Source organism: Marmota flaviventris, chromosome 6, assembly GCF_047511675.1.
Source record: "Marmota flaviventris isolate mMarFla1 chromosome 6, mMarFla1.hap1, whole genome shotgun sequence".
In the NCBI taxonomy this organism is placed as follows: Eukaryota; Metazoa; Chordata; class Mammalia; order Rodentia; family Sciuridae; genus Marmota; species Marmota flaviventris.
The window spans coordinates 157,814,677-157,840,338 of NC_092503.1; the positions used below are offsets into that span (position 1 = coordinate 157,814,677).

Sequence of the window (25,662 nt, forward strand, 5' to 3'; positions counted from 1 at the left end):
GCTAATGATGTTGAACATTTTTTCATGTATTTTTTGGCTGTTATATTTCTTTGAGAAGTATGCGTTGAGTTCATTTGCCCATTTATTAATTGGATTATCTAATTTTTTGGTGTAAAGTTTTTTGATTTCTTTATAAATTCTGGATATTAATTCTCTGTCAGAAAAATAGCTAGCAAAGATTTTCCCACCATTCTGTAGCTTCTCTTTTCACATTGATAATTGTTTCCTTTGTTGTGCACATGCTTTTTCAATTCCATAGCATCCCACTTGTTAACACTTGGCCTTATTTCCTGAGCCTTAGGTATCCTATTCAGAAGGCCATTGCCTGTGCCTATGTTGTAGGATTAACCCTACATTTCTTCTAGAAGTTGCATAGTTTCTGATCTAATTCCTACATCTTTGATCCATTTTGAGTTGACTTTTGTGCAGGGTGAGAGATAAAGATCTAGTTTTTCTCTTCTACATATGAATAACCAGTTTCCCTTGTGCCGTTTGTTAAAAAGACTATCTTTTCTCCATTGTATGTTTTTGGCACCTTTATCAAGGATCAGACGACTGTAGATGCACAGGTTTTTCTCTCTGTCTTCTAATCTGTATCATTGATCTAGGTGCCTATTTTTATGCTAGTATCATGCAGTTTTTCTTACTATAGCTTTGTAGTAGATTTTTGAAGTCAGAAATTGTGATGCTTCTAGCATTATTTATTATTTTGGGTTGTAATTATTTTGACTATTTGGGCCTTTTATTCTTCCATATGAATTTTAGGACTGATTTTTCTAGTGCTGTGAAGAACGTCATTGATATTTTGATGGGTGCCACATCAAATCTGTATATTCCTTTCGGTAATATGGTCATTTTAGCAATATGAATTCTGCCTATCCAAGAACATGAGAGGTCTTTCCATCTTCTGAGTTCTTCAATTTCTTTCTTCAATGTTCTATAGTTTTCATTGTAGAGGTCTTTCACCTCCTTGGTTAGCTTTATGCCTTGTTATTTCATTTTCTTGGGGCTATTGTGAAAGCAATTGTTTCCCTGATTCTTTCTCAGCAGAATCACTGCTGGGATACATGAAAGGTATGTTGATTTTGTAACCTGCTACTTTGCTGAATTTATTCATTAGCTCTAACAGTCTTTTGGTACAGTTCTTTAAATCTTCTTGGTATAGGATCAAATCATGTGCAAACAGTGAAAATATGACTTTTTCCTTTTTTGTTTTTATCCCTTTTGTTTCCTTCTCTTTCATAATTAATCTGGCTAGATTTCCTAGCACTATATTTAAAAAAAATATTTAGTTATAAATGAACACAATACCTTTATTTTGTTTATTTTTTATGTGGTGCTGAGGACTGAACCCAGTGCCTCACATTTGCTAGGCAAGTGCTCTACCACTAAGCCACAACCCCAGCCCTCTAGCACTATATTTAATAGGAGTGGTGAGAGTGGACATCTTGTCTTGTCCCAGATTTTAGAAAATGCATTCAGTATTTCCCCATTTACTATGAGGTTGGCTTTGGATTTTTCATATACAACCTTTATGATATTGAGGTAGGTTCCTTATATCTCTAGTTTCTTCAGTGTCTTTATCATGAATGGGTGCTAAATTTTGTCAAAGGTCTTCTCTGCATCTGTTGAGATGATTTAGTGATTTTTTTTGGCCTTAATCCTCTTTAGGTGATGAATTATATTTATTGATTTGCATATTTTAAGCCATCCTTGCATCTGTGGAATAAAACCATCTGGGTCATGGTGTGTAATCTTGATATGTTGTTGGACATGATTTGCTAATATTTTATTAAGTATTTTTGCATCTGTGTGATGGCTTAGGCCCAAAAGGGAAGTGCCATAGAGATTAAATACTGGGTATATGAAAGAGAAGTTCCAAACTGTGATGGAGGTTGAAGCAAGGGTGTGGCTATGTCCTTGTCACTACCCAAAACCCAGTACCCAGGACAGCACTACCTGTGGTAGGCATTGTGATGAGTGGAAAAGTACAGACTTTGAAGCAAGACCAGAAATTGAAAGCTGTCTCCACCACTTATATGATTGTTTCATCACCTATGAAAATGGGTATGGCAACACAAGCCTCCAGGGGTTGTTATAAAAAAATGAGATCATGCCTCAAAAGTGGACTGCAATGTTGCTATTCAATGAGTAACTGTTGCTGTAGTCATCGTCTAGAGCCTAGTGCCGAGTTCTTAAAACTAGGTGTGATCAGCAGTAGGAGTTCAAGAAGGGACTGACTCACATTAAGCAAAATCACACTGATGAACAAAAAACAAAAAATCAATTTGTTTCGAGGTGCTGGGGATCTAAGGGCCCTCTTCTATTGCCTTTCTTCTTCTTCTTTGTTCTTTTTTTTACTGTGAGATTTGAGAAACCAGGCTCTTCGATCACCATCCTTAATTCAAAATGTTCCCAAATTGTCAAAGTAACTTTCTGGTTGATATTCAGCATAATGATGAAATTCACAAGAACATATATCACAGATTCAAAAACAACTCTCCAGAAGATTCTGGCTCCTCTTCCTTGCTTCAACATCCACACCTAACTTACCCAGGCCTGGAGCAGAGGAAGGTGCCTTCTAGTTCTTTGCTGCACTTTCAGGCCATGATTCTGTCACCCAGAGCCCCTAGCTGCATGGAGACCCCAGCTGTCAACTGGACCACCCACCCTTCTGGCAGAAGGCACTCCCTCACTCTTTGGGAGATTACGACATCTGCTCCATTTCTTCAGTCCCAACAAAACCTAAAATTGTAAGAGCCATGAATTTTTTTTTTTCCTTGCTAATCCCTCACCTTCTCCCACCACCCACCTCCAACCCTTATTCTTTCCTCCCAGCCTGAATTCTATAGCCCTCGCAGCAATCCCCTGAAGTAAGCACCCCTGCTCTTGGTCTCTTCTCCTAGAAAACTTCTGGCTATCCCAGTTTCAGCTTCTTCTACCCCTGCTCCCACGCAGCTAACGGTTGCTGAAGAACACTTAATGACAATTTGTCTCCTTTAACTCATGAACTAGTGCCCCATGGGCACTGCTGGTGCTGCCTCCGACCTTACATCTCTAAGAACAGTTCGCTCTCCCACACTGTAGGAGCTGACCTCATCGCCTCTCCCCAAACCTCTCTAACACCTCTTTAACCTCTTCTTATCCTTAATTTGTTACCTAATTTCTACGGAAAAATCAAAACAGAAGGGAACGTCAGATGTCCCCCCAGCCCCGTGACCAAGCGCGAGGACTCATGTCCCCTCCTATTCTAACAACCACACTGTGCTTGTCTTCTAAGCCCACCCTGCCACTGCACCCAAGGCTCATCTCATCCTGCTTCCTCAAGGACTCCATGCTACTTCTCTCTCTCTTCTGGATCACCATTTTTCCCTCTCTGGTCCAATCCCAACAGCTTTCCAACTGTAGCACCTCATGTTACAAAGTCCCCAACTCCATGATGCCTACTGGCAACTACCCATTTCTTTCTTTTACAGCAAAACACCAGTGTTCAAATTTGCTTTCTCCAGTTTCTTCCTTTCTCATATTTACCCCTCCAGGGTTTAGATTTACTTTTCCAAAACTGCTTTTAAGATCACCCTTGTCCCCTTTGCCAAATCTGAAGCCGACTGTCTGCCTCTCATTCAGCCTCAGCAGTGTCTGCCACGATGGTCAGCCTCTCATCCTGAAACACGGCTCTCTCTGGCTTCCAGGATTCTACACCCTGCTGCTCGTCCTCCCGAAACACCTGCTGCTTGCTTCCCATGTGGATCCTCATCTTCCTGATTTCTAAAAGTTGGATACCGTGTGTGGTGGTGGCATTGGAACCCAGGGCCTCACACATGCTAGGCGACCTCTGCCCCAGCCCTTAGAAGCTGGAGTTACCAAGGGCCCGTCCTCAGAACTTTTCTTTATCTACTTCCACGCCCCCACTTTAGCCATGGCATCCAGTCCCACAACTTTAAATACACACTGTAGACTCTCCAAAGCATCTCTCTGGAGTGGAACTCTGCCCTACTTGACACAGTGGCTGTTGACGTCCACAGTGAGTGAGAAGTTGGCAAAGACGTGGGACAATGGAAGTTCTCAAACATGGGTGGTGGGACTGTAAACTGGGGAACTATTTGGCAGTGTCTACTAAAGTCAAGCACACATATAGGCTGTGTCACAAGTTTTAACCCCAGGTTTGCATCTGTTTTAGTGAGCTTTTGCATCACTGTGACTGAAACACGTGGAAAGATAAAATAAAAAACAACTAAGAGAAAGAAAAATTTATTGGGGCTCAAAGGTCTCAGTCCATAGATGGCCAACTCCATTGTTCTGAGCACAAGGTGAGGCAGCACATCACGGAGGAAGAGCCCATCAGAGGGAAGCTGCTCAGCTCAGGAAGCAGGGAAGGAAGGAAGGGGCCACAGGGAAAATGCTGGGCAGGTCCCCAGTGACTCACCTCCTCCAGGCATGCCCCACCTGCCTGTGGTTACCACCAGTCCATTCAGACGAGGATGGACTGATCAGGTCACAGCTCTCACCATCCAGGGTCAGTGGTCAACAGAGGGTGAGCTGCATCTATAATTCTCTAGATTTTAATTCTGCTTACACTCCCAGTTGATAAATATTAAGGAACTAATATTAGTGTTATATGTGTATGACAGAGATGACATAGAATTATAGAATTAGGAGGGGAAAAAGTCAGAAATGATAGTCACTTCCTTGTTCTGTTCTTAAATTGGAGTTAAGGTATAAAAAAAGGGAAGTAGGGAGCCGAGGTGCATCTTGGGTGATAAAGGACAGATCCCTGGATCAGCAGCAACTGCAGGTCTACTGCTTAGGGACATGGTCTGGGACAGCCAGCAAAGAGGCTAAATACATAAGGAGATCCAGAAACAGGACAATGCTAACTTCCGAGGCCTCGCTGCTTACCCTTCTCAACCTCGATCACCTGGGAGCAGTTAGCACACTTCTAAAACACGGGGAAACAAACCCGAGCAAGCAGAGGGAGGCCTGAGAGGTCACTTCTGAAGGAGTGTGACTGAGTTAGGAGGTGATCACACATTCTTGGCGCTGAGTCTGATCCAAGAGTACCTGTAATGAGATAAAATCAAATGCCACAAACTGTCATTTTTCAGGTTTAGTGGAATTTCCACCTAAATTCTTTTTTCATATGGGAACCGAAGTGACCCATCCTTCCACTGCAGACTGATTTTGTCCATTTTCAGATCTCCTCTGGGGCTGAAGGACCCTCTGCCTGTATGTAGACTCTGCATTTCTTTGTACTGTGGGGGCTACTCAGATGCCAGGCAAAGATGATTATGTCCCCCTCTCTAAGTGATGGGATAACTATAATTCCTGCATGAAGAAAGACTTGGGAAACTAATAACAAGAAACATTCCTGTATAGCTGCTTCAAGCTGCAACAAAGAAAAGTCCAGTACTTAAGTGGCTGCACTGTTCTACTTCTAACTTCCATCTGCCCTTCACTGGCATCTGCCGTCGAGGAAGGAGCACAATTACACAGGCAAAGAGAACAGCACTGGTGTCCCTCACCCCCTCTTCTTTTCTGGAAATACCCGTTTCTGTGCTGCCTGCTGCTCTCAAGAGCTCTTCATGTTCAAGTTCAGGCTGAGAAATGACCAACTACTCTTAAACGACCTGGCCTGATAAAAACTAGGCTGCACCTAGAGGGAAGAGAAGGTGCATTACTCTTTGGCTAAACGTGTTTCCTGAACAGGGCCGGAGTGGTCATGTAGATTATGGGCCATGTCTCCCCAGGGTGTCAACTGCTTCTGATGTAAGGAAGCCAGAGACATGTGAAGTGACCGTCATCAGTGTAAACGTTATAATTTTGTTTTTGCACCAAGGTGACGAAACAAACTGACCTTACCTCTGAGAGCTGATCTACGAGGCTTCCAGGAGCAGCCACAGAGGCTCCTGACTGAACGAGTGCGCACTGAAATCTAAGCCAGTCGCTCTCTCCAGGGCACACGTGAGATGTTAAAAGCAAACAACATAAAAAAACCCTGGATCCTGGATCCCATATCCTAATCCAAGTAAGTTACAGTCTATGGGGTGGGGCCTGGGCAATGGAATTGTGTGGCGTTCCTGAAGTGTCCGGTCCAAATGCACACGTTGGCAGCTTACCCCCAGTGGGACAGTATTTGGTGTGAGGCACTGAGGGGAGGTATTAGGTTGAGGGTGCAGCCCCCATGAACTTGACTGGTACCCTATAAAAAGAGAGCTTGCTTTCTCTTTCTCTGCTCTTTGCCAAGTAAGCATCCAAGAAAACAGCTATCTACAACCATGAAGTGGGCTGTCAGCAGATACTAGGTCCATTCGAGCCTGGACCTCAGATTACTGACTCCATAAATTTCCATGGTAAATTTTTGTTGGTTTGTTTTATGGAACTGGGGATTAAACCCAGAGGTACTCTACTGCTAAGCAATATCCCCATCCTTGTTTATTTTCTGAGACAGGGTCTCACCAAGTTGGTGAGGCTGTCCTCGAGCTTGTAATCCTACTGCCTCCCAAGTCTCGGGGATTACAGGTATATGCCACCAAACCTGGCTATAATTTGTTATAGCAATCTAAACTAAGACATCATATGATTCCCATGTGCAACCAGGGTTAAGTAATGCTGCTGTGAGATGCAGAAGCAGACCAATGTGACTGTAATAAACTCCCAGAATATTAAAAATAAACTAGAATACCTTTTTGTTTTTTTGAGATGGGATCCTACTATGTGGTCCAATCTGGTGTTGAACTCCTGGGCTCAGACTCTTGAGTAGCTGGACTACAGGGGCAGAGCACCCACCTGACTACCAACTTTTAATACGCAAGTGGAGTTAGGCTGTCACATACATCTGAACTGAGGGTCCTTTGTAGTTCTTTTTATTAGAAAGCAATAGCCTAAGCAACTTAGTGCATTAGAACAGGAGTCAAACAGATCCCTCGTGACTGAAGCACGAATTCCTTCTACTGGCAAAACATGCATGAACATACACATTCTAGATGCACCACCAAAAGCCTGATGCACAAACTATTTAAGAATATACTGTAGATATACAAAACTGAGTATAAAACTCCTAACTGCCACTGAAATCATCAACCCCCAAACTCTGATTTCACAGAGGAAACTAAAGTTTAAAACACTTGAGCTTCCCACTGCCACAGGGGTTCAGCCAGTGTACTTTCCATCCCATATCACAGTAGTGAAAAGTCCAAATGCTTGCGTAGTTTCTGTCTACTGATTCTTCAGTACGTAACAAAAGCACAAACCCAAGCACACGCAGCACCTACACCCACGATGCTTCCAGGACGGTCAGATGCCAGGGTGCAGTCTCTGGTGCTTGGTGAGAGCCGACCGATACCTGAAGGCTTTCCCACAGTCGCTACAGCCAAAAGGCTTCTCCCCTGAATGTATTCTCTGATGCTGAGTCAGGTAAGTGCTCTGGCTGAAGGTCTTCCTGCACTCGCTGCAGTTGTAAGGCTTCTCTCCGGAATGCGTGTTCTGGTGTTCCGTCAGGTGAGTGCTGCGGCTGAAGGCTTTGTCACATGCACTGCACTTATAGGGCTTCTCTCCAGTGTGAATGCGCTGGTGCTGAGTCAGGTGGGAGCTCTGGCTGAACGTCTTCTCACATTTATTGCACTGGTAGGGCTTTTCTTCCGTGTGAGTTTTCTGGTGCTGTGCGAGAGAGGAGCAATGCCGAAAGGCCTTCCCACATGCGGGACACACATAAGGCTTCACTCCTGTGTGGATCCTCTTATGCTGTGTGAGGTGTATGTTCTGGTTGAAGGCTCTCCCACATTCGTTACACTTGTACGGTCTCTCTCCAGTGTGGATCTTCCTGTGCTGGATGAGGGATGAGCCGTAGCTGAAGGTTTTCCCACATTCGTGACACTGATAGGGTTTCTCCCCGGTATGAATCCTTTCGTGCTTGGCAAGAGATGAGCTCCGAATGAAGGCTTTCCCACATTCCTTACACTCATAGGCTTTCTCCTGGGTGTGAGTTTTCTGATGCTGGTTGAGGTTGGAGAGGTAACTGAAAGCCTTTCCACATTCGCTACACTCAAAGGGCTTTTCTCTGGTGTGGATTCTCCGGTGCTGCGTAAGGGACGAGCAGTAACTGAAGGCCTTTCCGCACTCACTGCACTTGTAGGGCTTCTCCCCAGTGTGGATCTTGAGATGCTGCGCAAGGGATGACCAGTAGCTGAAGGCCTTCCCGCACTCTGCACAGTCGTAGGGCTTCTCGCCGGTGTGTGTCTTCTGGTGCTGGGTGAGGTTCGAGTGCTGGCTGAAGGCCTTGCCACACTCGTTGCACTCATAGGGCTTCTCGCCCGTGTGAATCATGTGGTGACGGATGAAGGTCGAGGGCCCGTTGAAGGCCTTGCCACATTCATTACACTTGTAGGTTTTCTCTCCGGTGTGAATTTTCTGATGTTGAGTGAGGTGTGTGCTCCTGGTGAAAGTCTTATCACACTCCTCACATTTGAAAGGCTTCTCTCCTGTATGAATCTTCTGATGTTCCATGAAATGACCTCTCTGGCTAAAAGCTTTTCCACAATCATTACAAGTGTAAGGCTTCTCACCCGTGTGGATCCTCTGATGCTGAACAAGATGCGTCCTCTGACTAAAGGCCTTCCCACACTCCTCACATTTATAGGGCTTTTCTCCGGTGTGTATTCTTTGATGCTGAGTAAGAGATGGGCCCTCAATGAAGCCTTTTCCACACTGATCGCATTTGTATGGCTTATCTCCAGTGTGAATTCTCTGATGGTTTATAAGGTTTTCACTCCGGCTGAAGGCCTTTTCACATTCATTACATTTGTAAGGCTTTTCTCCAGTATGTGTTCGCTGATGGCGGATAAGAGCAGAACAATAACTAAAAGCTTTACCACATTCACTGCACTTACAAGACTTCTCTTTTTTCACTGTGTGTGAATTCTGTTTGATGCTTACTTTAGCAAAAGCCTGTCCTGGAGATATTTCCTGCTGTGCTAAAAGGCTTGAACTCACAACGATGCTTTTTTCAAGTTCGTTCGTGGCAGGGCCTCCCTCCCAGGTGGGTACTATTTTTTTGACCACTTCTACTTCACTTGGTGGTGTCTGTTGGTTTGCTTGCTGCCTCTCTATATTGCATCCAGATACCTGAGACTCCAAGACATGGGAACTCCAAATATCTTCCCTTCTGTATGTTCCCACTATCACCTCTGAAGACAGCTCTTCTTCAGAGATGCCCAGTTCTGGGCGGGGAACACTATCTTCAGGTCTTGTCTCCCCTTCTGAAATAAAATAAAATGTGAGTGTTCCCTTGAACTGAGGAAAAAGAACTACTATTGTGGGAATGATCTAATGAAGCTAAAAATAAGTATATAACCCTATTACTGGGGAGAAAGAAAGAGCTAAGAACAATAAACAACTTAAGAATATGGCAAAAGAAAGCCTACTTCAACTTTACAGATAATTTCTCAGAATGAGCGAGGAGACTCCATTTAAGGTGATGATTAAAAAGGTGACTGGAGATGGTTAAAGATAGGCATAAATGGCCTGAATCTGAAAGGGGCAGCCAGAACTAGGATTCCATGCTAATGAACAATACAACAAGTCCAAGAATACTGATTTAAAAACAGGGCAGATCAGAAAGACTGGGCTAGGGCCCCATGGTTGTTAGCCTGGACCATGGAGGAAATGGTAGTATCGCTGTTATAAATGGGAGAGCTGTCTAGAAACAATTTAAGGGGAGGAAGATAGTTAAGTTCAAGTTAAGCACTCTGCGAAAGTGGAGAAAAAACAGGTCTGGACCACAGTCGTGCCTGTGAGGGTGGAAGACGCCACAAGGTACAGGATGAGCAGGATGTTCAACTGCAGGCTAGGAAAGGAAGTAAAAGAAGAGCAGAGGTAGGGGCGATCCTTGAGGGCCCAGAGGGTAATGAGATGAGTGAAATATGCAAAAAGAAGAAAAGCAGCTTGTGAGCAAGTACAGCAAAGAAACAAAAAGGCCAGGAAATGGACAATCAGAAAGCAGAGTGTTTTCCCAGACTAGAGAGATGACCACAGAAGCAGGGGATCAACACTTAGGTTCTGCCATGAACAAGTTCTTTCAGGTTGCATTTCTTCAGTTCCCCTGGGACAGGAAGGTAAACAGCACACTCCAGAGAGCCCTGAGTCTTTCCCACTCACCACAGTCTGCAAGCATGAGCTAAGCAAGACCCCAGAGAGGCCTACCATCCCTTCCACCCCTGGGATATGGGCATGGCACAGTATGCATGCAGGCAGCCTCATAGCGGTAGAACTTCCCCACAAAGACAAGATCAGTGCAGCCAGCCTTCGGCACAGCCAAGTAGTGAAATGAATGTCTCCATCAACAGGAAGGACACCAAGGAAGATGCATTCATACATCAGATGACCATAAGGAGTACGTCCGAGAAGTTCTGCACTGAGGGATAATGCAAACCACAGAGCTGGGTGTTGCTGAAGGATAAAAGGGCGTGGACATGGCCAGTCACCAACAATGACTGGTGTCTCAGCTGAAGACAACAAGATTAGATCACGGGGCTAGGAATATAGCTCAGTTGGTGGAGTCCTTGCCTTGCATGCACAAGGCCCTGGGTTCAATTCCCAGCCCTACAAAACAACAATAACAACAATAAAAAAACAAACTTCTCTGGAGAAGGTTCCAGAAGACCATGCTGAACACCAGCACCCTACTCAGAAAGCAGTTCCAAATCATTTTACTGTATTCCTCATCTCCAGGTACTGACCAAAACATTCTAATACCCAGTGCATAAACTGAGGGTGCTGAAAACCAGGATGCAGAACAAGGCAGACTGGCAAAGTAGACACATCAGGATTTTAGGTGCTGATTCTGCAGAGGCGGCTACCGAGACAGCCTAGAGAAGAGGACAGAAAGAGGATGAAGAGATGAAGGAGGCAGGCCCAGGGCACCGCAATGCAGGTACTGTCTCCATTCCAATTACCTGTTCAGATGTCTGTACAGCTGGAGTTATCTTTATAAACACAAGTAGCTATCCTACACCAAAGATAAATCTATTCCAAACGGTGAAGAAAGCAAGGCTGGAGGCTGGTTTCCTACGACTACCATCATTAGGGTCAAATTCCAGCAATAAAAAGTAACCAAAAAAAAGCTAAATACCTCAAACATTTGCTTTCTGTCCACTGATCAGGTAACTGTAACTACCTATATTTCACCTATGCAACATGAGGTTTTATATTTTGACCTAAATGAATTTCTTTTATGACTACTGCATTTTTTAAAAAAAATGCCCGAGGTTTTTGAATACACATTTAAATGTTTTAAAATTGTTTTCTCTCTGGACAAGTCAGGACTTTCTGAAACTTCATTTTTAATTTGTGATACAACTTCACAATTTGTTTTTTACCAAAGTTACTAAACTGTAAGCACCAATTAATAAGCTCTTATAAAAAACAATTTTCTGGATTATATTCCAAGAAATCATCTTCATAGTTAGACAAAGGGGAGAGAAAGCAGGGAGATGGAGAGGAAAAGGGAGAAAGAAAAAGTCATAGTCTGTGAACCTTTTGGAAACATATTATTTTAGTCAGATTTTTTGGCACTGTGACCAAAAGACCTGAGGAGAATAATGCAGAGAAGAGAAAACTTATTTTGGCTCACAGTTTAAAAGGGTCAGTCCATGGCTGGTTGACTCCAAAGCTCTGGGCCCAAGGTGAGACAGAACATCATGATGGAAGAACATGGCAGAGGAAAGCAGCTCGGAGCATGACACCAGGAAGCAGAGAAAGCTCACTTCACCAAATATAAACACGAAGTCCTGCCTCCAGTGACCTACTTCCTCCAGTTAATCCATATCAGTGGATTAACCCATTTACTGGTTAAGGGGTCTCATAACCCAATCATTTCACCTGTAAAACGTCTTGCATTATCTCACACATGAGCTTTTGGGGGACACCTCACACATCAACCATGGGATTTATAATACTTAATTGCCTATTTAAAAAAATCTCTGCATGGTACTCAAGTAAAAAACTTGTTATAATTTTAGCTAATCTAGCATTTCCAAATTACATATGACTCACATTTTTTTTTTAGTTGTAGATGGACACAATACCTTTATTTGTTTATTTTTTTATGTGGTGCCGGGGATCGAACCCAGTGCCTCACTTATGCTAGGAAAGTGCTCTACACTGAGCCACAACCCTAGCCCCATGACTCACATTTTTATTCCCGCTATAAAAGAGAATTTCCAACTGCATCCCATTAACTCTAGGGATATATTCCTTGCCTAGAGAGACTAGTTATTCCTTCCCCAGGATCGGTCTTACAAAAGGTTTCTCTGTGCAGTTTAGACACTGATGATTTAGAAGAAGGCCAACTTGCAGCTTCAAAATAAGTCTAGAAAAGTGACAGAATCAGAAGGTCTGCATGAGATGCAGAAAGTGAAGGGATGCAGGTTGCTGCTACAGAGACCACTTTTGGTGAGCTAGGTTTGGAAAGAAAAGAGAGGGAGGATGGTAGGCAAAAAGATGAATAGTATTGAGTAATCGTATTTGGAAATATAGACTGTTTCTATTTGATGGTTAACAGGGATAGAACCTGTAGATCCAAAACAAAAAACGGGGCGATAAAAAATAAATGGAAAATTATGAGATCAAGGTCCCAAAGGAAGCAGGAAAGGGAACCCAGAGTGCAGACAGAGATCCTGGCTTTAGGACTAGGCAGGAATGACCGATCCTCTAGAAGGAATGCAAAAACAGAATATAAATTATGACAGTTGCATGACAGAATATAAGACTAGGCAGGATAGATAATTTTTCTTTCTCTACAGGACATACTTTACAGAGAAGCATACACATTGACAGCTCGGGCATGAAACCCTCCCTTGCTGGGCTGGCAGCTGGAGCTAGTGACATTCATCTGCCAGCACACATTACTCACCTCCAAGGGGACATAATGGTTCCACAGTCCATGGCTCTGTCCCTTGCTCTAGCTGGGAAATCACATCAGGTTTGGAAACTTGGAGTCCTGCCAAGGGGAATAAAAATAAATAAATAAAAGAATCTGTCTGCAGTTAGGGAAGAAGACCATATCAGAATTCAGTTTCAGTCTCATCACTTTGGTTTAGAGAAACTGGTATGTGGGACAAACCTGACGGGAACAAACAGTGTATGAAGCTTCAGTGTTACCTGTTCCTAAACATGGATGGGATTCAAGAAAATTATTAGTTTGTCCCTCTGCTTATTAAGAAGTAGAAACTGGGCTGGGGTTGTGGCTCAGTGGTACAGCGCTTGTCTAGCACATGTGAGGCCCTGGGTTCAATCCTCAGCACCACATAAAAATAAATAAACAAAGTAAAGGTATTGTGTACAACTAAAAAATAAACATTAAAAAAAAAGAAGTAGAAACTACCTTAAAAACTCAAAATCTAAATATTGTTGGCTCCTGAACCTAAAGGAAAAGTGAGGAGAGAGCCCTCCCCCTTCACAGCCCAATCTTAACTCAGGGGGTCATACTTACCTATGGAGACCAGATGTGTATAATTTTCCAGCGTCACATCCCTGAACAAATCTCTCTGTATAGGGTCCAGCTGTTTCCATTCTTCTTGGGTAAAGTCCACTACCACATCCTTGAAGGTCACCGATTCCTGAAACACAGACATTTCTGCTTAGCTGTAGGAGAAGGTCAAGTTAGCAGTGCTAAAAGAAGTAAGGCCGGCTATACACTATCCAAACAACCACGTTGACAGGTCTTCCTCTGAAAAACACACAAAAGCAGTACTTTGCCCACAGGATTAAATAAGAAGTGTTCCAGGGCTGCCATTGTAGCTTTGTGGTAGAGTGCTTGCTAGCACATGTGAGGCACTGGGTTCAATTCTCAGTACCACATTAAAAATCAATTAATTAATTAATTAAAGTTGTGTGTCCATGTGTGAACAACTAAAAAAAAAAAAAAAAAGGTAGTGTTCCATGTGAAATGCTTAATTTAGGGTCTGGCATGAAAGAAGCGCTCCATCAATATGGAGTGTTGCTGGTGTTCATCATCATTACCATCCTCTCTCTCTGTTCATATCATGTATTAACAGTGTCACTATCATCAACAGTATTTTTTAGTACCTATAACAAAAACAAAATAGAGGGTCCAGAAACAGACCCATGCTTCAGAGTTTAATGGACTTAAGCAACTTTCAATTTAGTTAAGGTATGATGGATTAGTCATCAAGCTGTGTCATGACAAATGCCTTCTTGTGGGTTGGGAATGTGGCTCAGTAGCAGAATGCTCACCTGGCAGGCGTAAGGCCCGAGGTTCAATCCCCAGACCACACAACAACAAACAAAAAGGCCTTCTTGCCAAAAAAGTTCAGTTAAGATCCTCACTTTATAACACACACAAAAATTCCTGCTAGCTTAATGATGAAATTTTAAAGGTAAAATAGTAAAGTAAAAGGAAAAATAGCATATAAGCCTGAAATTTGAAAGGTAAAAATTATAAGACAAACAGATTAACAGCTATAACTACATAAAAATCTATAGGGGCCAGGGGTGCAGCTCTGTGGTAAACCGCTTGCCTGGGTTCCAACTCCAGTGCATGTGTGCACACACACACACAAAACTTCTAAAAAAGCACCATAAACAAAAGATAATCTTCTAAGTTCCTACAAATAATTAGCAACCCACTACAACAAAAAGGATCAATAACACAAACAGGCAAGTCACACAAATAATTTTTTGAGTGTTTTGGGATGGGGATCTCAATATGTTGCCCAGGCTGGTCTCAAACTTGTGCGCTTAAATATCCTCCCACATCAGACTCTGGAGTATCTGCATTTGCAAGCATGTGCCAAAATGTCCAGCAGGAAGTTGGTAACAAACTGTGAAAAGAAGCTCCATACCACGACTCTGAAACCAGAAGGGGTAAGACAGGCACGTGCTGCAGCAGCTCTTGTCCTGTGGTGGGAACGGAATCTGAACGCACCCCAGCTGAGGGGCAGCTGGCAGGACTTATCAGAATTTTTAAGTGCATATGCCATTCAATTCCGGCTTACTGCTTACAGGAGACATGCCCCAAGGTGCAAAGAGTCTAAGTAAAAGTGCTGGTGGGCTTGGAGGGAAGAAAAATCAAAGTAACATTTCCATTAATAGGAAGGGTGGCTAAAGAATACATGCTACATCTATTCTAAAATACTTTATGCAGACATCTGCTATATTTCTTGTTTTTACAGTGCTGGGGATCTTAACTATTGAAGGAGGGAATCCACTGGAAGGAAGGAGCTCCAAATATCTGAAATAAATATGATCTCCACGGGCAAGTAAATGTAACATTAAGAGATGCACATGATGGGCGCCCATGAAAAATCCCAGCATGCTGTAGGAACAGGGCAAGTCCAGACTGCAATGGAGGAGTTGAAGCAGCAGGTCTGTTGGGCTTGGTCCCTGGTACATCCAAGGAAACCTGGCTCCATGATGATGACCCTTGAACAAGCTCTAAAACTAAAACTTGGAATGCTCACACAGCACTGACTGCTGATGTCATTCCAGGTGTGTGAAGCACTGGGCAGACATGCCGGACTGTCTCCACTGCTGAAAGTAAACAGGGGCCATCTGTTATGGACCCAGTGTCCTGTGTGGGGTCTGTGCCACAGCTGATCATCTGGCAGCTACACTTAAAAGCTCTGAACTCCAAGGCTCAAGAAGACTTGCCTGGGTAGATGCTTCTCGTGTCTGTGATCACAGTGAGAAGGTGCATGCATGACAACCAGAGAGGAGCCTGTGACCAGACTTCTGGACTCTGCTTATGAATGCCCTTCCTTCTGGCCCTGTTGGCTGTAAGACTCTCAGAGTATTACAGCCGAGTCATGATCTACTCCTGAGGATCGCTGAACTAAACTGTCCACAGGTCCTGGAAATGTAGCCCTATAGAGAGGATACACTGGATCAACCCTAATAAGCTTACTGTCCAAAAATCAATGTCAGTAGGATTAAGCCATGGCCAAATGGCATTAACAGGAGTTGGATTTACCCTTCTGCATGAAATACCAAAAATTCCAGACAAAATGAAACAAGTTCCACATCTAGAACCTCAGGTAATGAAGCTCAGTGGTTGGGAAGCAAACAAAGTGAGCCCTGTGGATGCTCCATCCAGCTCACTGCTTGATAGTTCCCAAGTTGTGGGGAGGGAGGGGAACCCTGGAGGAGCCTTGATGCCCTGAGATGAAGAGGCAGCTCTGTGACTTGAGGTGACTAGGGTTCACAGGACAGACTGCTGGGGGGGAGAGCAATGAGAGCTCTTTATGAGTGCCTTGCAAAGCACAATCAGTGCCAGGGTGTGATGAGATAACCGAAGGCCAAAGAGTCACCCAAAAGGGCTTCAGAGACCTCAAAGGGCTGAAAACAGTCTGTTCCCATCAGTCAACCTGGAAACTTCATAATTTATGCAGCACTGGGTAGAATTCTCAGAACAGTCCTGCCTTAGTAGGGGGAATAAACAGACAAATGGACTTGGACTAACTGCTACTCCCGACTTATCTAAGAATTGTGTAAATAGGCTGAAAAGCAAACCCTGTTTCCAGTAACTGAATTGTATCCTGGAATAAGGATCAAGAACACACCATAGGAGCTGGGGGCAGTGGCACACACCTGCGTCACTCAGATCACAAGTTCAAAGTCAGCCTCAGAAACTTAGTGTGCATGCATGACAACCAGAGAGGAGCATCATCTCAGGGCATCAAGGCTCCTCCAGGGTTCCCCTCCCTCCCCACAACTTGGGAACTATCAAGCAGTGAGCTGGATGGAGCATGCACAGGGCTCACCTTGTTTGCTTCCTAAGCAACCCTATCTCCAAATAAAAAAGGTGGGGAAGGAGGATGGGCTTCGAGATGTGGCTCAGTGTTAAGAACCCATTCACTCCTGGTACCTAAAAGAAAAATTTAAAAAAAGGAACATAAAAATATGTAGAATCCAGTGTGTTACAGGCAATGGAAAATTATCAAGTATATAGAGAAGTGGAAAAATACAAGTCATACTTAAGGGGAAACATCAATTAAAGGACACCAACCCAGAACTGTCTAGAAGCTAAAAATATCAGACAAGAATATTAAAGTTATTGAGACTGTACTCCAGCACACCTGTAATCCCAGCAACTTGGGAGGCTGAGGCAGAGGATCACGGGTTTAAAGCCAGCCTCAGCAACAGCGAGGCGCTAAGTAACTCAGTGAGACCCTGTCTCTAAATAAAAAATACAGAAAAGGGCTGGGGATGTGGCTCAGTGGTTGAGTGCCCCTGAGTTCAATCTCTAGTTACTCACCCCCGCCCCCTCCCCTGCAAAAGGACTGTATTCCATGTTCAAAAAGTTAGGAAGAGATATGGAAGACATTAAGAACAATACCACACAGAACTTACAGAGCCAAAAGTAAGAATGTTCTGAGATAAAAAATACACTTGATAATATTAACTGATTAGGAACCGAAGAAGAAATGATTAGTAACCTCAGTGACATAAAAGTAGAAATTATCCATAATGAAACAGATATATTTCAAAATTGATGAAAATTATAAACCCACATATCCAAAAAATTCAATGAACTGCCGGCATAAGAAACATAAAGAAAACTCCACCAAAAGAAAATTCAGAGATAGAATAAAACAAACAAAGGAAAAAATACTTATGAAGGAACAAATATAAAATTACATCGTTTTTTTCTTGGAAACAATGCAAGCAAGAAGACAGTGGAACACTATCATGTACTTAAAAAAAAAAAGTCTGCCAAATTAGAATTCCAAAACAAAGGGAAATACTATTTCAGACATAAAAATCTGAATAGAATCATACAATACAAGGAATGTTAAGGAAGTCCTCATCAGAAGGAAAATAATACCAGATAAAACACAGATCCTACAGCAAGATTTCTCAGCCTCAGCTGTTGATAACTGGATAACTCTCTTAAATAATGGAGGAGGGCTGTCCTGTGTACTATAGGCAGCATGGCTACCTGCCTGTAGCACTGTACACCCTAGACACTGGTAGTACTCCTCATCAAGTTAGACAATTAAAAATGTGTCCTAACATTTCTAAATGTTCCCTAGGATCAAAATCACCTTCAACTGTGAACCACGAAGAAATCAAGAACACCAGAAATGGTAGCTAAATATATGGGGATTTTTTTTCTTATTATTTAAACCTCTTTCAAAGATAATTAGCTGCCTAAATGAAAATAACAAAGTATTATAAGATTTTTAATATATGCACAAGTAAAATACAAAGCAAAAATAGTGTAAAAATGGGGGATCAAAGTACACTATGCATGAAATGGTTCATCACTTTGAGGTAAACGGTGGTAAGTCAAATATGCATACCTAAAGTAACATCTATAATAATACAGCATATGGTAATTAATTACAGCAGCAGCAAACTAATGTATCTATTGAACACTTCACACAATAGCAGAAAAATATACATTCTTCTCTAGTGCTAATCATTTACCAGAATGAACCATTATACTTGGCCAAAAAAGCAAAAATAAAAAATAAAACAAAAAACAAATCTCAATAAACTAAAATAATACAATTATTCAAAATACAGTTTCTCTATGAGTATGTACCTGGGTACAAACTTATCAAATACATGTTTGCCCTGCTCATTTGTGGGCTCTGCATCTGCAGATTCAGCTGGCTATGGATTATATCTGAAAGAGTACAGACTTATCTGAACAGGCACAGACTTTTTTCTTGTCATTATTCCATAAATAACATATAATAACAACTGTTTACTTACATTGTACATTGTATTTGACATTATGAGTAAACTACAAATAAGTATTCAGGAGGACATGCATAGGTTGTGTGCAACATACCCTTTCATATAAGGAACTGGAGCATCCATGGATGTTGGTATCTGTGAGGACACCCAGGGATGACTGAGTGTACTTTTTCTCATAGTATACCTCAGTAAAACATATAGTGATACTAAAAATGCTTAAACTGAAAGTGGGAAGAACTGGGACCACTTCTTTGGAAAGAAGATTATGTTGTGGGATAGGAAGTAAGCAGGGGGAAAGACTAAGACGGAACCCGATCAAGGGGCTGACAGGTGACTATGGTTGGTGCAGCAACTATTACCTGTCCAAGTTCTCAAGCAACTGTTTCTGCTAAAAACTTCAGCAGGCACCTTTCCTCCATTAGAAACTACTAAAGGTTCACAAATGGCCTAAAGGATAAAGCCTTCAGCTTCTCATCCAGGTGCTCAAGGCCTTTCACAATCTGATCTCCTTCAGCATTTGTTTAACACAGCAAAAACATCTTCTCCAGGTTTCTCTGAATCCTGTGTAACCCTTGCTACTGCTTCCTTGTGAATCTCTGCATATAATCTCCTTCTGCATACCTAGAATCCATCCCTTGCACCTTATTTGTTCAAATATCCAAGTTTCACCCTTCCTTTGAGAGGCATCCCAAATCCCATATCCTCCATGAAACTCTGGAAATACCCTCCAGATCACATAAGCTTCCTCATTCTCCAATTTCCACGGTACTCATTCACCTTTTCTATATTCAGCTGTTTTGGGTTTTAGCATCGTTTTGGCTGATCCAAGTAAAGAATCAAGTGTGCTCTACTATCCCTGGAGCACTGCAAGATACTAAGCAAGAGTAAGTGGTGAATGGATTAGTCAAAGCTGGGGAAGCAGAGATGGCAATGAGGTCACTGGACAAATGAAAGTCCAGAATAAATTGCAACACTGGCTTTTGGATAAATATACTCCACAGCAAAAAACACAATCCTACTCTGAGAAATGAAACAGTACTTCAGAAAATCCCAACTTACCCGAAAACTGGCTGATGGGAGCAGGGTACATTCCCCATTGAGAAGGCGGTCGTCTGGAGAAGACATACCTAGGGGAGGAAGAAAAGGCCATGATGAATTCTATGTACATTAGCTGCTCCCAGCAAACCACAAAATCCACCTACTTTTCTATTTGGAAATAGCCAAAACTATGCCATTTCCTTTATATTTCGGAATTAAAAAAAAAGATGCAAGATAACTGTTAACTGGGGTGCTGGCACCCTCCTCGGTAAGCTCTATAGAGTTAAGCCATTACTTTAGATGCAGTTTTGTCCCTAGATATTTAATTAGTAATATGGATCATACATCTCTATGTTCTTCATTAAGGGAGGCAAAATATTTTTGCTCCCTTTCTTTGCTACACATAATATTCAAATTACTTTCCAAAAGTCTTCATAGGCCATTTGAAAATTTTGCCATTAATGCAAATTAAATCTCACAGTAACACAATTTATACTGCCTACCCACTAGAATGTCTGAAATTGAAGAGACCTGGTCAATAGTAATTATGGCAAGTGGAACTTTTGCACATTGTTATGAGGGTGTAAGCTGACCAAGCACTTGGGAGAACTGGTAGTACATACTAAAGGTAAACGTACGTTCACTCCATGATGCTTTCATTCCACACCTATGCATACAACTATAGGGCCTGTGTCCCTGTAAAGATGTGTGTAAGAAGGGGGCTAGGAATAGGAAAGACAGTAGGAAAGACCTAACATATTTTCCTATGTACACATAAGAAATACCTAAGTGAATTCCACCATCGTGCCCACCACAAGAATGGGGTCCTGATTAGAATGAACTATAGTCCATGCTTGTAGAATTTCATCAAAATGGATTCTACTGTCATTTATAACAAAGAATCAATTAAAAAAAGATTTGCATAAGAATATTCATGGCAGGTTTATTCGTAATATCCTCAAACTGGAAAAAAACCCAAATGCCCCTCCCCTTTTTTCCCACCTTTTGGTTTTCTGCAGGACTGGGGATAGAACCTGGGGCACTCTACCAGATACACCCCCACCCCTTTATCTCTTTCTGGAGACAGACAGACAGTCTGATAAGTTGCTCAGGCTGGCTGTGAACTTGCAATCCTCCTGAAGCTCTGCCTCTCCAGTAACTGGCATTACAGGTTTGCAACACCACCCAGCCCAAATGTCTTTCAACAGGAAAATGGATGAACAAACCATGGTGTACTCATACAAAAAAATAGTATTCCAAAATAATAGGAAAAAACTACGCATTAACAATGTCAAGTAAAATAATCCAGACATGGAAGAATGCATACTGCATGCCTCCATTAAGTTAAAAAGCAGACAAAAATGATCTATGGAAAGGGAATTAGAATAGTGGTTGCCTCTGAGGGCATCAATCCCTGGCAGGGAAACAAGAGACTGAGGCATTGGAAATTTTCTGACTTGATGTGGGTGTAGGTTACACTAGTATATTTGCACACTTTCTACATGTAACCTGTATCTCAATAAACAAAACAAAAACAAATTTTGCTCTTGGGGAGATCTATTCCTAGTTCAGGTTGTCAGCAAAGCCTGGTTCTCAGAACTACTAATGAATATTAATTGATCATACACAATTATATAAGCCCCTACTCTTCTCTAGCTTTGATTCCCACATCTTCAAAAGTGTGGAGACAAACGTCTGGCAAATATGCTTTTTAAAATTATCTTGAGGAAGAGATAAAGATGAGGAAAACAAAAATAGATGTACCTGTTTCCTTAAAGACACAGGCAAGAAGAATTTTCTCACCTTTCAATTTTAATTTATATAGAAACACAAGCTAGGGAAGATGGTTCTGGTTATAAATTTAAAATTAAATATATGAATTATGAGATAAAAGACTAATAACGCTGTAAAAGATGGTTGGTAAAAATAAAACAGGTAAAAATCAAGAAGGTTATTTAATCTGGGTATGGGGCACATGCCTGTAGTCCCAGCTATTAGGAGGCTGAGACAGGAAGATGGCTAGAGCCCAGGAATTTATGGCCATTTTGGGCAATGCAGTGAGATACCATCTCCAATAAGTAAATACTAAACAAATAATGAAGACTATTTATGACTACAGACCCAAATGCATGATACTGTAGCAATAAGTCAAGAAGATTTAACTCTGAATAGAAGGAGAGAAGCACAATTATTTAGGTATCACCAAGGTTGTTTGGATGCAAGTTATAACTGGAGTTAAGACCCTCAAACCACAGAACTTAAAAAACAAAAAGAAAAACAAGAAGGGATTAAATATAAAGATATCGGGGACCATGAAAAACAAAAACACTGAATATTCTAACAGACAGGGCCCAAGTCATTTCAGAGGATCTAGCAAGTACCATTAAGGTGCACAGATAGTCTCTTTGGACACCACCATGAGGGGATCTGTGTCATCTGATTTCAGGCCTAAGACTCAAATTACAGAAAAATCCCTCTGGCCTATTGTGGGTTTTGCAATCAAGCTATGGATTAAAGAGGGCTGGGTAAAATTTACTCAAACTGATCTGATAGAAACAGGAAGAATAACTATCCAATGCAGTAATCCCAGTGTGAAACATGGAACTACAGATACATCAAGAGGAAAAAGAATAAAAGCAGCACCACATCACAGTCAGTTGAGGCAGGTGGAGGTGATGGGGAACGAAAGGAGAGCCAGGATGGTGTCCCTGGCTTCATCTGTCTGCACAGGAATACAGATTTCACTCTGTGAAAATGAAACTCTGCCAGTCAAGAGATTCTTGATTTATCTCAATGGTGTCATGCCCCAGAAGAGGATGTGGGGCTGGGATGCAACTCAGGTGTAGAGTGTTCACCTAGCAAGAGCAAGGCTGTGGTTACAATCCATAGCCCTGCAAAAAAAAAAAGAAACAATAAAGGGAATTTATCCCAACTGAACTTTCAATAAACGAAAAAACTTTTAAAAACAGAACTCTTCAGTAAAAAATGAAGATGTCATCTTGTAGTTTTTATCAGTGAAAGAAAATGTTGTACACTAATAATTGGTTACCTAAAACTCTGGGAAAATCAGGATCATGAAAAATATCTCAGGTAGAACACTATGATTGCAAGTAACAGCAACCAAATAAGCAACACCTATAACAGTTACAGAAGCCAGTTGTGTGCCTGGGTTAAAGTAAATACTAGGTGAGGATGCAAGCAAGGGATCAAAAGGCACAGAGATGAAAAGATGATTCTAATTATGCAATTATGAAAAGTCTCAAAAAGAAGGAAAAAATAGTCTTAAGGAAAGCATTTTGGCCCATTCAATTCTGAGGATCTTAGAATTTAAAAGAACATTATAAAAAGATATAAGGGGTAAAAAATGAGGAAAAATATAAAGTACAGTTCAAACCCACATCAACAATAATGTTGAGATTTTTAATGATATTATTCTTAACAATGCAAGAAAAAGGGCTGAATGACAATCATTAAACTGTCCACACAGTCATACTGAAAGACTGTAAAGACAATGACAATGCAGAGGAGTCTACAGTGCCATGTTACAGGGCTTCCCCTTACCTTGACCTATTCAATGACATAAGGAAGAAACAGAAGAAATGCTTTTCAAATTTGTAATGACATAAAGTTCGAAAGGACAATTAAAACATTAAAACACTGAATAACCAAATTAGGTTTTGTAATTATTCTGACAGGAACAACCGACCCCCCCCCCCCAGCCCCTGCCAAAATATCAAAACAATCACAAACGCCAATGTTGACGTTAAGGATAACAATCCCATTATAAGAACAGCATTAATCTAATTCATTCAGTTTATGCAAAAAAGAATATCACTGACGTTTTAAAAAATAAAATAAAATTTGATGCCCAACTAAATCCACATAAAAAACAGCACTACATCATACTGCCAGGTATTTTTCAAAGCGCATCTCAAGAACGAGGTTCGGTCTCAGGCACTGCGGTTAAGGAGATGCAGGGAAGCCTGGACGGACCTCACAGACCCACCCGAGGCCCGGAGGCCAGACTGCGGAGCAGGGCATCTGGGGGCGGGACTGCACAGCTGGATTCACCTGCGAAGGGAGGAAGAGCAGCCCCGGTGCTTTTAGAGACCAAGAGTCGAGGCCCACACCGAAGCCACCCAACAGGCACGCCTGTCTAGCCCGAGGAACTGAAAAAGAAAGCCAGCAAGGAGTTGTCGCACCCAAAATGGCGAGTTTGGAGCCACCCTCGCAGCACTCCAGTTCTGGCATCGGCCTGACGGACGGCCATCTGCCACGAGCATTTCAGGACTGAGTCCCGCACTCGGCGAGGTCTTCTCTCACGGGGCGGAGGTCGCGCGGAGGCCCAGGGGACGGCCCCTCGCCTCCCCTTTAACGCCAGTCGGTCCACTCCTCGAACGCGCGCCCCCAGCCCCGCCAGTTCTAGTGCGGGATGGGGCTGCTGCGCGGGGTGCGCACTCCCTCGCGGGCCCTGGAGCTCATCACGTCCTCGGGCCCGGGCTCCGGGCTCCCGGGCCGCGCCCCGGCAGCTACCGCGTGACGCGGGGCTCTGAAGTCCCCGTGCGTGCGCAGTGGAGCCCCAGGCGCCAGGGCCGGCGGCCCCGCCGACTCCGGACGCCGTCAGCGGCACGTCAGAGGCGCACCTGAGCCTCCAGCGGCGCGGAGGCCCTGCACGAGGACCCAGCGCCGACGGACTGCGCGGCGCGGCCGCTCCGGGCCAGGGCGCCCGCGCGGCCCCCTCTCCCTGGTGGCGCCCCGTGGGTGCAGGAGCCCAAGACACACCTGTTGCAGAGCTACGGCTGGGGCGGCCCGACTTCGCCGCAGACCAGAACAAAAGAACAAAGCGTGCGAAGAGCGGGGCGGACCCGCCCGCGCAAACCCGGCGAGGCGCGCCCCCTTCTCCGATTCCCCGGCTTCCTCCAGCCGAGACGCGTCACGGCCAGCCCAGGGGTGACGTCACGCGCCCGCAGGGCTGGCGGTTACCCTGGTGACGCCAGGCAACCGCCCTCCCCTCCGCGCGCCTCACGCCGCGGTCCAGCGCCAGGACGGTCACCCGAGCTCACGAAGGGCACCCCCGTTGCTGGACTTCCGAACGCCAACCCTTGACACGCCTCGAGGCTTTAACAGCCACTTCCGGCCTTGCCCCGGGAGGCTGGATCTACCCACCGAGGGCGGACCACAACTCCCAGCAGACGCCGCGAGGGCGCTCCTCCAACGCTTCCCAGTGACGTCATGACGCGTGCCCACGGCCGGCCGCGATGCGAGGGACTTCCGGCGTGCGTCGGCGGCAGTTGCGTGAGCCTGCGGCCGGAGCCCGTTCTGCGGCGGCACGCTCCCAGGGCTGACGTGCCGGCTGTTTCTCATCGTGATTTTGAAACTGATAGGTGAGCGGTGAGCGGTGGGGGCAGGTCTGTAGTCTGCCCGCCGCGCTAGCCGCCCGCTTTCTTCTAGAAGCGGTTTGCGCTCAGCGCAGTCTGGGTGGTCAGACGACCTGCGGAAGCGACGCAGGCCCGGAGCGCCGCAGGGGCGCACGTCTCCCGGACGGGCGCCTTCGTGACCCTTCCCGGCGGCCGCCCGAGCGGGGAGCTGACGCCCAGCCCTGGTTCTTGTGCCCCTTGTCCGCCGAAGAAAATTTAAAGCCTCACATGGAAATCCAGCCGGAGGCATTATTGTCAGTGAAAGTAAAGTAAGGTTCACGAGAACCGTCTGCGAGAGGTCGGCTCCGAGCAGAGGACAGCAGAGAAACGGTGCTCCTCCAGGCCTCATCCTTGAGGTTTGCGGGGGACCGAGGTTCCACCTTCAGTCTGGCCAACCAGACGATTCACTCCTCCGTCACGTCCAGCAGGGGCAGCTTTTGACCCTCGTCGGTTCGCAGCGTTGTCCTGAGGACCATCCCAGTAAAGG

General features: G+C 43.9%; 1 protein-coding gene across 3 annotated transcripts; it reads right to left on the bottom strand.

Annotated features, from left to right (window-relative positions):
- Window positions 1-4,979: 4,979 nt before the first annotated feature.
- On the bottom strand, window positions 4,980-24,869 carry Znf184 (zinc finger protein 184). Of its 3 annotated transcripts, XM_027948286.2 has the most exons (6): window positions 24,541-24,869; window positions 19,780-19,847; window positions 13,487-13,613; window positions 12,908-12,994; window positions 7,272-9,254; window positions 4,980-5,061 (listed from the first exon to the last, which is right to left on the bottom strand). In XM_027948286.2, exons 2-5 carry the CDS (start codon window positions 19,843-19,845, stop codon window positions 7,294-7,296), a joined length of 2,241 nt encoding a protein of 746 aa, XP_027804087.1. In that variant the 5' UTR covers window positions 19,846-19,847; window positions 24,541-24,869; the 3' UTR covers window positions 4,980-5,061; window positions 7,272-7,293. The 3 variants fall into 3 exon arrangements, with proteins under 3 accessions (XP_027804087.1, XP_027804084.1, XP_027804085.1); XM_027948283.2 differs by lacking the exon at window positions 4,980-5,061 and having other exon boundaries at window positions 6,848-9,254; XM_027948284.2 differs by lacking the exons at window positions 4,980-5,061; window positions 24,541-24,869 and adding an exon at window positions 23,830-24,279 and having other exon boundaries at window positions 6,848-9,254.
- Window positions 24,870-25,662: the final 793 nt, after the last annotated feature.

Bases quoted from the DNA above. Each gene is read 5' to 3' on its own strand.
- Znf184 (XM_027948286.2), bottom strand. From the start codon at position 19,845: ATGTCTTCTCCAGACGACCGCCTTCTCAATGGGGAATGTACCCTGCTC. The intron at 13,614-19,779 runs GTAAGTTGGGAT...TCTGTGTTTCAG, and splicing joins TCCCATCAGCCAGTTTTCGG to GAATCGGTGACCTTCAAGGA. The intron at 9,255-12,907 runs GTGAGTAATGTG...ATTTTATTTCAG, and splicing joins ACCATTATGTCCCCTTGGAG to AAGGGGAGACAAGACCTGAA.